This window comes from Pelophylax lessonae (genome assembly GCF_965119305.1).
Source record: "Pelophylax lessonae genome assembly, chromosome: 5".
Lineage (NCBI taxonomy): Eukaryota > Metazoa > Chordata > Amphibia > Anura > Ranidae > Pelophylax > Pelophylax lessonae.
The window spans coordinates 491270804-491283787 of NC_138772.1; the positions used below are offsets into that span (position 1 = coordinate 491270804).

General features: G+C 43.2%; 1 protein-coding gene across 2 annotated transcripts in view; it reads right to left on the reverse strand.

Annotated features, from left to right (window-relative positions):
• Window positions 1-12984, reverse strand: part of DPYS (dihydropyrimidinase) — a 149316-nt gene that overhangs the window by 68886 nt on the left and 67446 nt on the right. For both annotated transcript variants that reach the window (XM_082257922.1, XM_082257921.1), the window contains exon 5: window positions 8875-9031. In XM_082257922.1, coding sequence (XP_082114048.1) covers window positions 8875-9031 — 157 coding nt within the window. The remainder of the gene's footprint in view (window positions 1-8874; window positions 9032-12984) is intronic.

Below are 12984 nucleotides of genomic sequence, written 5' to 3' on the forward strand. Positions count from 1 at the left end.
CCAATATATAAAGACCTTGTATGATATTGCACAGTAGCCCAGGATCTTTAGGGAACTTTCTCCAATATGACCTCCGGTATTATATGGGTCCGCTTCCGAAGCATAAAATTGGGTAAGGCATGTACAATAAAACTCGTATCCGCCGCTTTCGGCGTGCGTTCCACGAGCAGGAAGTTCCTGACCGGAAGTGACGTTCCGTCTGGTCCGCAACCGGAAGTCCGAAAATATCAGCCGATATCGGCCGATAGGTAAAAAACCTTCTCCGATCATGATCCCCCCCCAGCCCCTCCTTATACTTACCTGAACCCATCTCAATCCAACATGGGCCCAAGAGCAGCAGCTCTCTCCACTTTCTCTCTCTCTCATTATTGGACATGGAGATAGCAGTGGAAGCCATTGACTCCTGCTGCTGTCAATCACAGCCTGTGAGGAGAGAGTGGGGAGTGGGGCTGAGCAGTGCTGTATCTGTCTATGAACATGCACAGAAAGGCTCGGGATGGAGCCCGAACGAGTGTCCCCATAGCAAAGGCCTTTCTATGAGGGCACTCAGAAGTGAGGAGGACCTAGGAGCACCAGCAGGGGACTGTAGAAGAGGATCAAGGCTGCTCTGTGCAAAACCTTTGCACAGAGCAGGTAAGTATAACATGTTTGTTATTTTAACTCTCTTGCTGGCCATACTCAAAATCATCCATTCTCAACCAGTGTTATGTGGAACTCTAGGGTTCCTCAAGAGATTGGGCTGGGGGTTCCTTAAGCTGTGGCTGATTAACCTGCCATCTAATGGTGGCAGAGCCAGCTGCATGACACCAATGCTCTTTTTAGCTGCTTGTAAGGATGACCACAATTTTAAGGGGGGGGGGGGGGTTCTTCCCAAAAACAACAAATTTAAGGGGGATTTTTTCGACTCGATGAAAGTCCATCGACACTTTGGGGAGAAAGCCCGGATCAAGCGATAGAATTACTCGGGCAGAATGGAGCAGCATGGCTTTGCTTTGGACATTGCTTGTAGTTTGCGGACTCTTCTGGCTGTAACCACGCCACTAAGAGCACTGTTTTGTAGGTTAAGACTTTCAACGTACTTTCCTCTAACGGCTCAAAAGGATGTTTTGAGAAGCTCTGAAGGACCATAGACAAATCCCACGGGGGGAAAGTATTGGACTGCAGCACTCCACTCCTTGAGCCGCCTTGATGAATCTCTTTATTAGAATATGTTTCCCCAATCTGATATCTAGAAAATTGGACAATGTTGCCACCTGTACTTTCAAAGTATTGGAGCTAGCCCTAGGTCCAATCCATTTTGTAGAAAATCCAAAATTGCCATAATAATCGGTCCAGAAATCCTGTCATTGTCATTCCGCTAAAAGCAGAATTTCTTCCACACTTTATTATAGATTAAATTTGTTGATTTTTTCCTACGGTTTTTAAGATCGTGTCAATTACTTTTTCTGACAATCCCTTGTTTTTTAACAGGTGCAGCTCAAGAGCCAGGCCATCAGAGAAAGATGGCTGACCTGTGGGTGGCATAAATCTCCCTTGACCAGTAAATCGATCCTCTCTGGCAACCTCCAGGGTGTTGCTATTGACTGTTTCTGTAGAGCAGCAAACCATGACCTTTTTGGCCAACTGGAGCTATCAGAATTACTTTTGCTCTTTTTACTTTTTACTTTCAGAATTACCTTTGGTATGAGCCTGAACGTAGGGAAGGCGTACAGGAGATCCTCTGACCATGGAAAAGCAAAAGCATCCAGACCCAGACTGTAAGGGTCCCTGTGAATTGAGAAAAATGTTTCTATTTTTGCATTTTTGGATGAGGCAATAGGTCTTTTAGAGGGCAACCCCACATCTCTGAGATTGACTCGAACACTTCCTGATTCAAGCTCCATTTGGTGTGATAAATCTTTTCTCTGCTCAAGAAATCCACTAGAGAATTCATCTCCCCTTGAGGTGAATGGCTGCCAGAGAGAGGGTGTTTTCTTCCGCCCATGTAAGGATAGGCTTTGCCTCCTCCATGCGGGAGGGAGCCCGTGTACCCCCATGTTTGTTTATGTAGGATACTGCCGCCACATTGTCTGATAGAACCAAAATATGTCTTCCTTTTATGTTGGGTCTGAAAAAGACTACCTTTAGTTCCCTTACATTGGAAGAGCAGGCAGCCTCTGATCCCTCCCATTTTCCCTGTGTAGCCAGACGTTCCATGTGGGCTCCCCAACTCAACGCACTTGCGTCCGTTGTTATCTGGGCTGGATTTTCCTGCGTCCCCTCTTGACAAGTTGTCTTCCTGCAGCCACCAACGTAGAGACTCTGTTACTTAATCCGGCACGGTTACTCGATCAATCAAGGTTACTCGATCAATCTAGGCCTGTTCCCCACTGACAGAGAGAAATTCTGCAGTATTTTCATGTGTGCTTGAGGCCAGGAGATCACTGGGATAGATGCCATTATTAGGCCCAAGAGCCTCATCATTTCCCTGAAGGATACTGCCTATCTCAGGAGGAGATTGGAGGTTTCTATCTTCAACAGATCTTTCTTCTCTTCCGGTATATATATTTTTGCTTCCACGGAGTCCGGTATGTTACCGAGGAAGACAACTTTCTGCGATGGTTGCAAATTTGGCTTTTCTGAGTTCACAATCTACCCCAGTGATTGCCAATGGTTTATTGTGTAGGTTAGGTTTTTCTCTAGGTCTGTGGATGACTCTGCAAGAACCAGCAGATCATCCAGGTAGGTCCTCAGCCCATGTAAGACTTCTGCCAGGACCTTTGTAAAGATCCTGGGAGCTGATGCCAACCTGAACAGGAGGCCATTGAACTCGAAAAAAGTGGTCTGACCTGGTCCTTTCACTGCAAACCTGAGAAAGGGTTTGAAGCAGCCTTTGATCGGAATATGCAGGTATGCATATTTCAGATCGATTGTTGTCATGAAAGCTTCTTTGAAAAAATAGCTCCCTTGTTGTGAAAATCGTGTCCATCTTGAATTTTTTGTACACCGCACTTTTGTTGACTTTCTTTAAATTCAGGATCAACCTGTATTTCACCAAAGGTTTCCTTCTGATTGATGAACATACGGGAATAGAACCCTCCATACACTTGCTCTCGAGTGATGGGGGAAATGACTCTCTGATCCAGAAATTCCTGGATTAGATTCGTCATGGCAGCTGCCATGTCTGAGACCTTTGGCAGTGGAGTCACCAAAAAACAGCTTGGGGGTGTATGATGGAATTCTATCCTTTAACTGTTGCCAGGATGAACTCGTTGGTTGTAACCCTTTGTCAGAATGGTAGTAAGGCCCCCAACCTCCCTTCTACCCTGCAAAGGTAGTTATTTGCTTGGGAGGGATTAAACAGAAATCTCCCTCTGCCTTTACCCTTCTTCTGTTGCTAGGTCTATCTTGGTTCATCTTGCCTGTGTCCTTCTGATTGATTTTCCTGAAAGGATGAAAAGGCTTTTTGGACTGTTGCCTCTTTGGATTTGGAAAGCCTTTTTTTATCAGCAGACCTCTCTAAAAAGGAATCCAGGTCTTCAACAAATATTAAGCTACCCTTGAACGGTAATAAGCATAACTTTGCTTTAGAAGCCGCATCTCCTGCCCAGGCTTTAAGCCAGATCACCTGTCTGGCCCCATTTATGAGCGCTGTACATCTAGCTAAAATCCTGATGGCCTCTGCAGGGGCGCCCGTACTATAAGCCACGACCTTGCTTAGGATGGGGAGTGAGTCCAAAAATCTCTTCTTTAGGGGTGTCTTGTTCTAGGAGGATCTTCAGCTGCTTCAACAAGAGATCCAATGTCCTGGCTACACAGGTGGATGCAAAGGCCAGTTGAAAGTTAGCAGCACCTGCATCCCATACCTTCTTTAAATAACCTGGCTTCCGCCTTTCTATCCATGGCATCTTTAAGCGCCCCTGCGTCCTCAAAAGATAGGTCTGATTTTATGGCCACTTTGGACAGAGCTGCATTTCTCCCATAACTCTGCATCTTCCTCTTTAAAAGGAAACCTTTTTTTCAGTTTTCTGGGGAGAAAGACTTTCTTTTCTGGCTCACTTCATTCCTGCAGTATAGTATCTTTCAAAGCAGCGTGTACAGGTAATGTTCTTGCCTATTTTGATTGCAAACCTGCATAGATTTTGGCTCTCTTTTTTCTTCTAACTCCAAAGTATCATATATGATCTTCAATAAATCAACTGTCTCATCAGAGGGGAACAGAAAGTTTTGCACCTGACTCACTTTTTCTTCCCTTACTTCCCCTTCTTCCGTGCTAGAATCTTCACTGGAGTTGTCTTCAAGCTGTTCTAGCACCCCCTGTTCCTCTATGACTGGTGCGGATGCATGGGCCTGAGGTGCTGTGCTAGCATTAGAAGTACTTGGTTGAGATGATTCCAAAGGACCTGGCTCTTGCAGAGAAGATCTAAACAACTTGAAATTTTTAACCATTTCTGCATTCATGGTGTCTAGCAATTTTTTAAACATGAAGCTAGTTTCTTTTTTGGTTAGAGTGTCAATGCAGTCTTGGCAAAGCACTTTATTACAAGTGAATGACAGCTTTTATTTGCATGAGGCCCATTTCTTTTTTAGGAACATCTCCCTGCACTGCTCCCTCTTTTTCTTCGTGGCTCTTGCCCTTCAAGGCACAAGCGAACATTGTGTGGTAAATAGCCAAGTGCAACAATAAAAATACACCAATGAGAGAGGAAGATCACCAAAGACTCCTGCACCCTGCAAACTATTTAGCGTACATAACAAACATTACCACTAGTGCCCCTCCACCAGTGTAAGGTAACACCTCTGATGAGCCTACATCATTCGCTTACCTTAAAGCAAGGATCTGCGTGCGTCCCCCGATCCACCACCTCTGCAGCAGCCACCTCCATTGCAGTGCAAGGAGTCTCAGGATTGGCGCTTCCTTTTGTGCACCAGTCTGAATGAGCACCGCCCTTGTCTGTCCCTGCAGACCCTGGACCGGATCTTGTGGATTGGGATGCTGGTCCATGGTGCAGCATTGTGATTCTCCCCCGTCTTCCATCCAGGATAGCGCCAAACACCAGCAGCCCATAGTCAAGATGGCCGCCACGTCACCTCCTGCCCTTTGCGTTCCCGGCTCCTCGAGCATGACTGCCTAGGAAGAAGGGAGACACCAGCCTCACGCTGTCCACCAGAGAACGCAGACTCTGAGATGCCTGCAAGGACCAGGTAAGCCTCCACTGTGGCTCCCCCCTAATAGACACCAAAAATGGGGAGAAGGGTTCCCCCAATCCCCACCCATACCAAAGGTATCAGGGGGCCGGAGTTCCCCTGCTAATCCTCCCCAGGGACACTACCCCAGTTAAGGAGAGGTCAGGGTCGGGAGGCTCCACCTAGCATGGAGGCCTGACAGCATGAAGTTTTTTTGAAGTGATCCTGTCTGGCCGAGGAAACACAAAATACTGAGGGTCTCTGGCTCTCACCTGTATTTAAACTAATGTGGATTGTGTTTCCTGTGCTAGGTGGGAGGAGCCTATCTCTCATTAGGCCGTCCTAGAAGATGACTGTGGAAAATATGTTAAGAATTCTTTTGGGGCAAAAAGCTGCTCTAAAACATTTTACACCTTCTATGCAGCTTTCAGCCATAGTTCATGTTCTCAATGCTCAAATGATATAACATGCAGTGTTAATTTTGACGTCAAATTTTGATTTAGTATTAGTCATAGTCTTTTGACTAAAATGCCACTTTAGTCATATTCTATTCATCTAAATTGTTTTTATTTTATTCATATTTTAGTCGACTAAAACCTCCAGTACATTTTAGTCTGCTAAAATCGAATGGGTTTATTTAATTTGTGATGCATTATTTAAAGCGGTTGTAAACGATCACCTGGTAAAAAAAAAAAAAAAAAACACAACATTATAAATACCTTTTTTTCCCCTTTTTTTTTTTTATAAATGATCACATTCCCTCTGTTCTCAGCTTCATAAGAGCTGGGGGGAGAGAAGCAGCAGGACACTGAGCTTCCCAGTAAGAGGCTGTGCAGTGGGAGGTGTGTCAGGATAAGTCTGATTATTGGAGGAGGAGAGCAAAGCTAGAGAACTGACCACAATGTGCTCTTCTGCTTAGTGTGTTCAGTTTTTAATAGGAAAGCAGACAGACTTGCAGGAACACCAATGATTTCACACAGATGAAGCAATACAAAGAGAACAGGGTACTTTCTCATACAAGTACATGGTACAGCAGGCATATATTAGGAATATGAAATTTAGGGGTAACAAACGGTTAAAGCATTTCACTAGGTTTGCCAAACACATTATATACTCCTAGAGTAAAAATCTAATATCATGTTATTATTTATGATATTAGGGTTTTAACATGCACTACAGATACAGATTTAACCTTTATGATATATGGCGTCTTTATAACAGAAGTGCAACTTTCAAATATAAAACAAAACTGTAAAATCTTTTGGCTGTAATACTATTACATACCGTATATTATCTGATTATATTAATAACATTACATTTTAAGAAAAAAATAAGCTAAGCCTTCTTTCAGCCTAACCACTTGCTGACCAGGCCTTTTCTGGAACTTTTTGATTAAAAGTTTAAATTAGTATTTTTGCTAGATAATTACTTAGAACCCCAAACATATATGTTTTGAGACCCAAGAAAATAAAATGGAGATTGTTGAACAGTTTTATGCCACACTGTATTTGTACAGCGTCTTTTAAATGCAATTTTTTTGAAAAAAAAATACACTTTAATGAACTCTAAAGTTAACCCAATTTTTTGTATAATGTGAAAGATGAAGAGTAAATAGATACCTAACAATGTCATGCTCTAAAATTGTGCACGTGCGTGGAATGGCAACAAACTACGGTACTTAAAGTGGTTGTAGACTCCCCATCAAAACTTCTGCTGATTGCAATCCTAATTTTTAAAGCTATTGATCGCTGCCTGTCATAATCTCGTTACTTGTTTAATCTTCTTGCAATCCGTCTTGCAATGTTTGATTATGTCAGCGGCGCATGCGCTTCCCGTCCTTAGATTCACGGCACGCTCTGTGTAAAGTCTCCCACTTGACATCATGCCGTGTATGTGAGTTCCGCTCTCAGCGGCACGGCTTAGAACTCTTGCGATACTGGCGGTCATTCCCCGCTCCCTGCTTCTCCCCAAGTGACCGTGTGATGAGATTTCGGCAGGGGAAACAAGGAAGGGCGGAAGTTACGTCCACAGGGGAGGCAGAAAACATTACTCAAGATGGCGCAGCCTAATACCAGAAGACAAGTTTTTTTCAAACTACTAAAAAATACCAAGTAAGAGGTGTTTTTACATCCATCACACTGTGCAATGATTGAAAATATTTTTTATAATGAAACGGAATGCAGAGTTGACTTCCTCTTTAAAAATCTGCATAGGTGACGCACCTCTCCCACTGCCTCTAAAAGTCATCCCGTGGCAAATTCGCAGTAGGAATCATTTTTATCCAATGCCGAATCGCCCACAGAAAAGAATGATACTGAGGTTATGGCTGCGGTATTAAGGGTAAAAGATGCAATACAGAAACAAAGAAAGCATGTGTAAGTACAGGCATGAACAGCAAATGAGAAAAATAAAAACATTGTAACAGAAGACAACTAAACCAGCGTATAAAAGGTCAGGATTAACAAGGACCCAGAAGAGACAATGTAAACCAAGCATCTACACAGAGAGGTCAGGTTAGGTCGTATGTCTCATGTAGGTTATTTTTGAGCCTAACAGGTATCCTAAACAGGGGCAAGACCTGTAGTCTGGGGACCTAGATCGGTGTGGAACCTAGTCAGTAGATGGGGGTATAGATACCATAGGAGTTTTAGGATCTCTAGAAGGAACATACTACACGAGAGGGGCAAGGCATAAGATGAACCCATGCACCGGGCACTATAGGCCCAGTCACGGGAGGGGAGAGTTGTCAGCGTAATGAGAAAACCTGAGTTACGTGTCTCGGGTGGTTTAGCGGTGCGTGCTGTTCGGGCCAGCCAAACAGCAAGGTAGCACCCAGTAAGAGCGGGGGAGGGGGACGAGTATCGGGAGATAAGAAAGCGGAAGCAAAGAGAAAGACAAGAAAAAGAAGAGACGAGAGAGAAAGAAGAGAGGAGAGAAAGAGAGAGAGAAGAGAAAAAAAGGGGGGGGGGTAGTTAGGGAGATATGCCCCATATTGTCGGAGCTAATGCCAGCGTACGCAGATGTGGGTAGGCAATCAGGGTGTGGGAAGCAACTAAAGGCTCAGACAAATCAATCAAATGCAATTTTTTTAAAAAAAAAAATACACTTTAATGAACTAAAAAAAAACGAAACTCTAAAGTTAACCCAATTTTTTGTATAATGTGAAAGATGAAGAGTAGCCATCAAAATAATGATGTAAACGTACTGTGGGCGATCGACAAGTGGCTAATACTGTAGATGCCCCCTACTTATTCTTTTGTGGTAGTGCAGTGTTCATTTTGATGTCAAATTTCAATTTAGTTTTAGTCATAGTCATAGTTTTCACTAAAAGGTTATTTTAGTTTTAGTCCCATTTTAGTCATCTGAATTGTTTTAGTTTTCAACGTATTTTAGTCGACTAAAATCTCCAGTCCCAGTTTTAATTTTGTCTCAAAAATTGCATTATGCTGGCCATTCATTTTGCAATTTTATTGCTTTCAATCCTCTTTCCACCACAAATATGCTCACTTTGTATAAATTAACAGACAATACATAGAAATACGTAAAAAGCCTTAGTAAAGAACTGACAGCATATGCATTTAAAAAGCTAGTTCTGAGTTGCCTTGAGTTAGTTGCTTCGAGCTGCTATTACATTCACACTGACTTGTTTATTCAAAACCTATAGATAATTAAATTTAAAGTCAAATACCCGGTGCTTGTCATACTTACTTAGCCAGCAACTGCATGAGATATTTTGGTGTAGTTGGGTCTGGGCGAAGGGGTGGTCCCATCACATGAGCTGCAGCATGACACCAATCCATGTGCCAGTAATTTGTACCATCTGTGCCAAGTCCAGCAGCAATTGGTTCTCCAAACACGACTTTACCTAAGAGAAATGCAATTAAACAGTTAATGTTGTCTGCATATATGATAGGCCAGTATCTCACTTCTACCTTTCTAATATTAAAATTAAATTTGAAAAGAAATGTCAGCATTTACTCCCTAGGTGACAAAAAGAAGGAAAAAAAAAGAAAACCTCATAATGTTCGGTGCTTAATGCTGAAAATGCAGCTTTGTTACCAGAGCACAATAAATCTTCAACTGACAAGTCTCCCCAAAGAGTGAGCCTCCTTGAGTTAATGAAGCTTTTCTAGACACCAGAGACCTGGACTGTATCGCTGTGCGCTGTGTAAAATATGAAGAGGAAGATCTGGCTATACTCATAGAACATCTCGATAAAAAGATGATTACCGAGCAAAAATTCTATTATCTTCCATGTTGACATTCAAAAATAGCAATAGCCTCTTCTTTAAATTCTGAAATGGTGATATCTGACTTGCGGCCATGTGACCGTAAGTCACTTTATCTGAGACTTAGCTTGGATGAAACTAGTCACATTTTGTGAAGTGTGTGTGAAGAAAGGAGTTGGCGTCTTCTCTTCAAAGATAATTAGAATCTCACTTTAATTTTTATCCCTCTTGCACAAAAATAATAGCTGGGGTCTGTTTGGATGGTGTGGGATGACATTGCACTTTCAGAATTATAGGAGAAAACTATTTGGTAATATTTTTTTGGGATTTTTTTTTTGTTACTAGTGTGGATAAATGAAAGCAGACTCGTTATCAGAAATCACTCCTCATATGAATTAATGGAGCATAAATCAGCATTGACAAATTATATGAGAAGTACACTATATGGCCACACGTCTGTAGGCACCTGACCATTACACCTATAAGAGCTTGCTGGACATACCATTTCTGGTTCAATAATTTTTATTTGGATTTGGAAACATGATAGGATGAGTACCAAGTTTTCTCATGTAGGGGCTAAAAAAAGAAACATTTCGTAGTTCAAAACATGTTAGAGTGCTGAACATAGCCAGAACAATATAACCTACAAACAGATGAATGGGAAGACCAGGTAGGATATCTCACAATGTAAGTCAAAGAATGCCAAGGAGTATGCTTCCCATCCTTGCAACTCAAAAAAAGGAAAAAAAATAACAGGGTATTAGAGACCTCATGAGGAAGAGCAAGAGAATAAAGAGAGAGGAAGGTGAAAGAAGAGGGGAGAGGAGGAGAGTGTAACAGATCCCCAATACTTGGACCAAGTATTTCTGTCTTAAGTCTCCAGAATCTCGAGTGATGCAGTGACCTGTCCCCTCAATTCCCCCTCAAACATCAGTCTAAGCTTGATGAAGGGTAAAACAAAAGACACTTTATTCAACAACTCACTTACAATATATATACAGTTTTAGGTGCTTGATTACATCATGCATATGTATTATATACAGAACATAATTAACATATCTGGCCATCTGGACAGACGCATGTCAATGACATTGCAGGCTCAGACAGGATTAGCATTATCATAACTGACTCCACAAACAACCAGCCCAAACATAGCCGAATACACATTCCTAGAAGTGTGAACACAGTTCACCTCTAAACAGATGAAAGCAGAAGACATAGGCTCTCAGACCGCCCATCTCCATTTTCAACACACCTTATTATAACTATCAATACATATCCCCACAGTAGACGTCATTAGCATCTCTTTAGTCTCTCAATGTGTGGAGAAGTCCTCTGCTGCAACAGGTAGCTTTAGGCCTGTAACATTGATCCCAGTCTGAGTCTGTATCTTGGGGTGACATGGATTTGAGTCCAAAGCAACCCTACTCCCATGGTCCTCCAGCATATACCCCTACACGGAGGTGCACTCCCCTACAAGCCAGGGCCGTAGTCCGTGGGCAGGAGGCTGGCCTCCACACTCCTCCAGTAACCCATGACGAACGTCCCAGAAAATGGGCGTTCGTCACAGAGAGGAGGCGAGTAAAAGGGATGGAAGGGTAACAGGGACTCGGGGCCATCTCAAGCGTTAGTCATAGGTGACCAATGCTAGCCAGGTGTAATGAGTGAAAGGAATACTTGATCCAAGGTTTCCAAATTTTCAGAAACTTGGAATGGGAGTCCTTCAGAATGCTAGACATATGTTATTTATTTATTAAGGCTGTCATACAATCTTTTACTCCCTGGAACAGGACCGTTGTTTTTTTTTTCTTTTCAGGCCTAGGAAATGGTTCTCTTGGCTGACAAAATAAGTATAGGCCCGTACACACGTACCGATTGTCGGCCGTAAAGATTCGGCCGACGACCGATCGGCCAATTGTAGGCTTGTTAGTATGATGCTTCTGACAGCCGACAGCGCACTTTCGGCCGAAAAAGAATCTGTCGTGCAAGCATTAAAATTTTTGTTGGCCAACACCAGAAAGGCCGATTGTTCGCCAGTCAGTACAGAATTTTGCCGACAGACAGCAGATTTGCAAGACTGGGTATGCTCAGAAAAGAAAAAAGACAAGGAAAGTTAACCATCACATGACATCACTTCTGCAGTCGGCTGTTGTTGTGCAGTCTTTTGCAGTTTTCAACAGACAAGACAGCCCTCGGACAAAAGACGGCCGATCTTTTGGCCGACGATCGGTACGTGTGTGCGGGGCTTTAGATGCGATTTTCTGTTGGTGGGCATATAGACCTGGAATGGGACAGTGCAGTAAAGCTAGTTTAGCATCCTTACAGATAGTCAAGTGAAACAAGTTGCACAGCAGGCCAAAGACCCAGGACCAAAAGCCTATCAGTGGTGGACATATTAACCAGATGTTAACATCTAAAAGAGGCATCCATTTTTAAAACCACAATCATTATCATGAAGCTGGCCCCCACTTTACCCCTATAACAGACTTCACCCTACTGAGAAGTTTGTGTACACGATTTTGTAGGGTGTCTGTATGCATTTGAGCCTATTTGTGAGGACAGGTACTCATGCTGGTTGAGAAGACCTGTCTCACGAGTCACAACTGGCGTTCCAGTTCATCCCAGAGGTGTTCAGTAGGGATGGGGTCAGGGCTCTGCTTAAGCCACTTGAGTTCCTACACACTGTACTTCGTGTACAGGAGCCAGTAATGCTGGAACAGAAAAGGGTCTTCCCCCAAAATGTTCGCAGAAGGTTGACAATTGTCTAAAATGTCTCTATATGCTGAAGCAATAACCATACCCTTAAAGCCTAACTCCGGGAAACTTAAAAACTATCCCTTGCAGTGGGGCTGCTCCTGCACTACAAGAGTTATTTGCTCATTTAATTGCTACTTATACAATCCTGTGCTGCTAGACCAGTCTCCGCAGTGTCTTTTCCCCCCGTTCTTCAGCTGTCTAAGGTCCTGACATTATCAAGACCAACACAGAGTCCATAGCAGTGCATTGGATATAATGACAACAAGTGACAGTCCACTGCCAGAGCATGAGGGAGTGCCATCTGCCGAGGGAGCGGAGGATCTGGTAAGGTAAAATGCTTTTACTCTTCCCTAGACTAAACATCTACACAGCCCTACTGAAAGGGATCATTTTTAACTAGAAAAACATAAACTCAATTTGCAGGGTGTCCCCATGCTTTTGGCCATATAGCTAGGTGTGTCAGGTGTCCAGAAACTTCTAGCCATATAGTGTACATTTTTCTTGATCCTGAGATTTCTCATGTGACTTATGCCTAGTTACAGCATCCTATTTGAATGCTTATCCTGTCCCTACTGTATGATCCTCTATGAACCACAATCCAATGATGACAGTTAAAGTGGTTGCATTCTCTACATTAAGGTAAAAAACTTTCTGTGTGCAGCGACCCCCCCATCCTTATTCTTACCTGAGCCCAATCTCGATCCAGCGCTGTGCCCGAGAGTAGCGGCTATTCCATCTCTCTCTCTGCTTACTGCCCATGGGGGCAGCCGAGGGAGCCATTGGCTTATGCTGCTGTCAATTTCAGCCTGTGAGGAGAGAGCAGGGGTGGGGC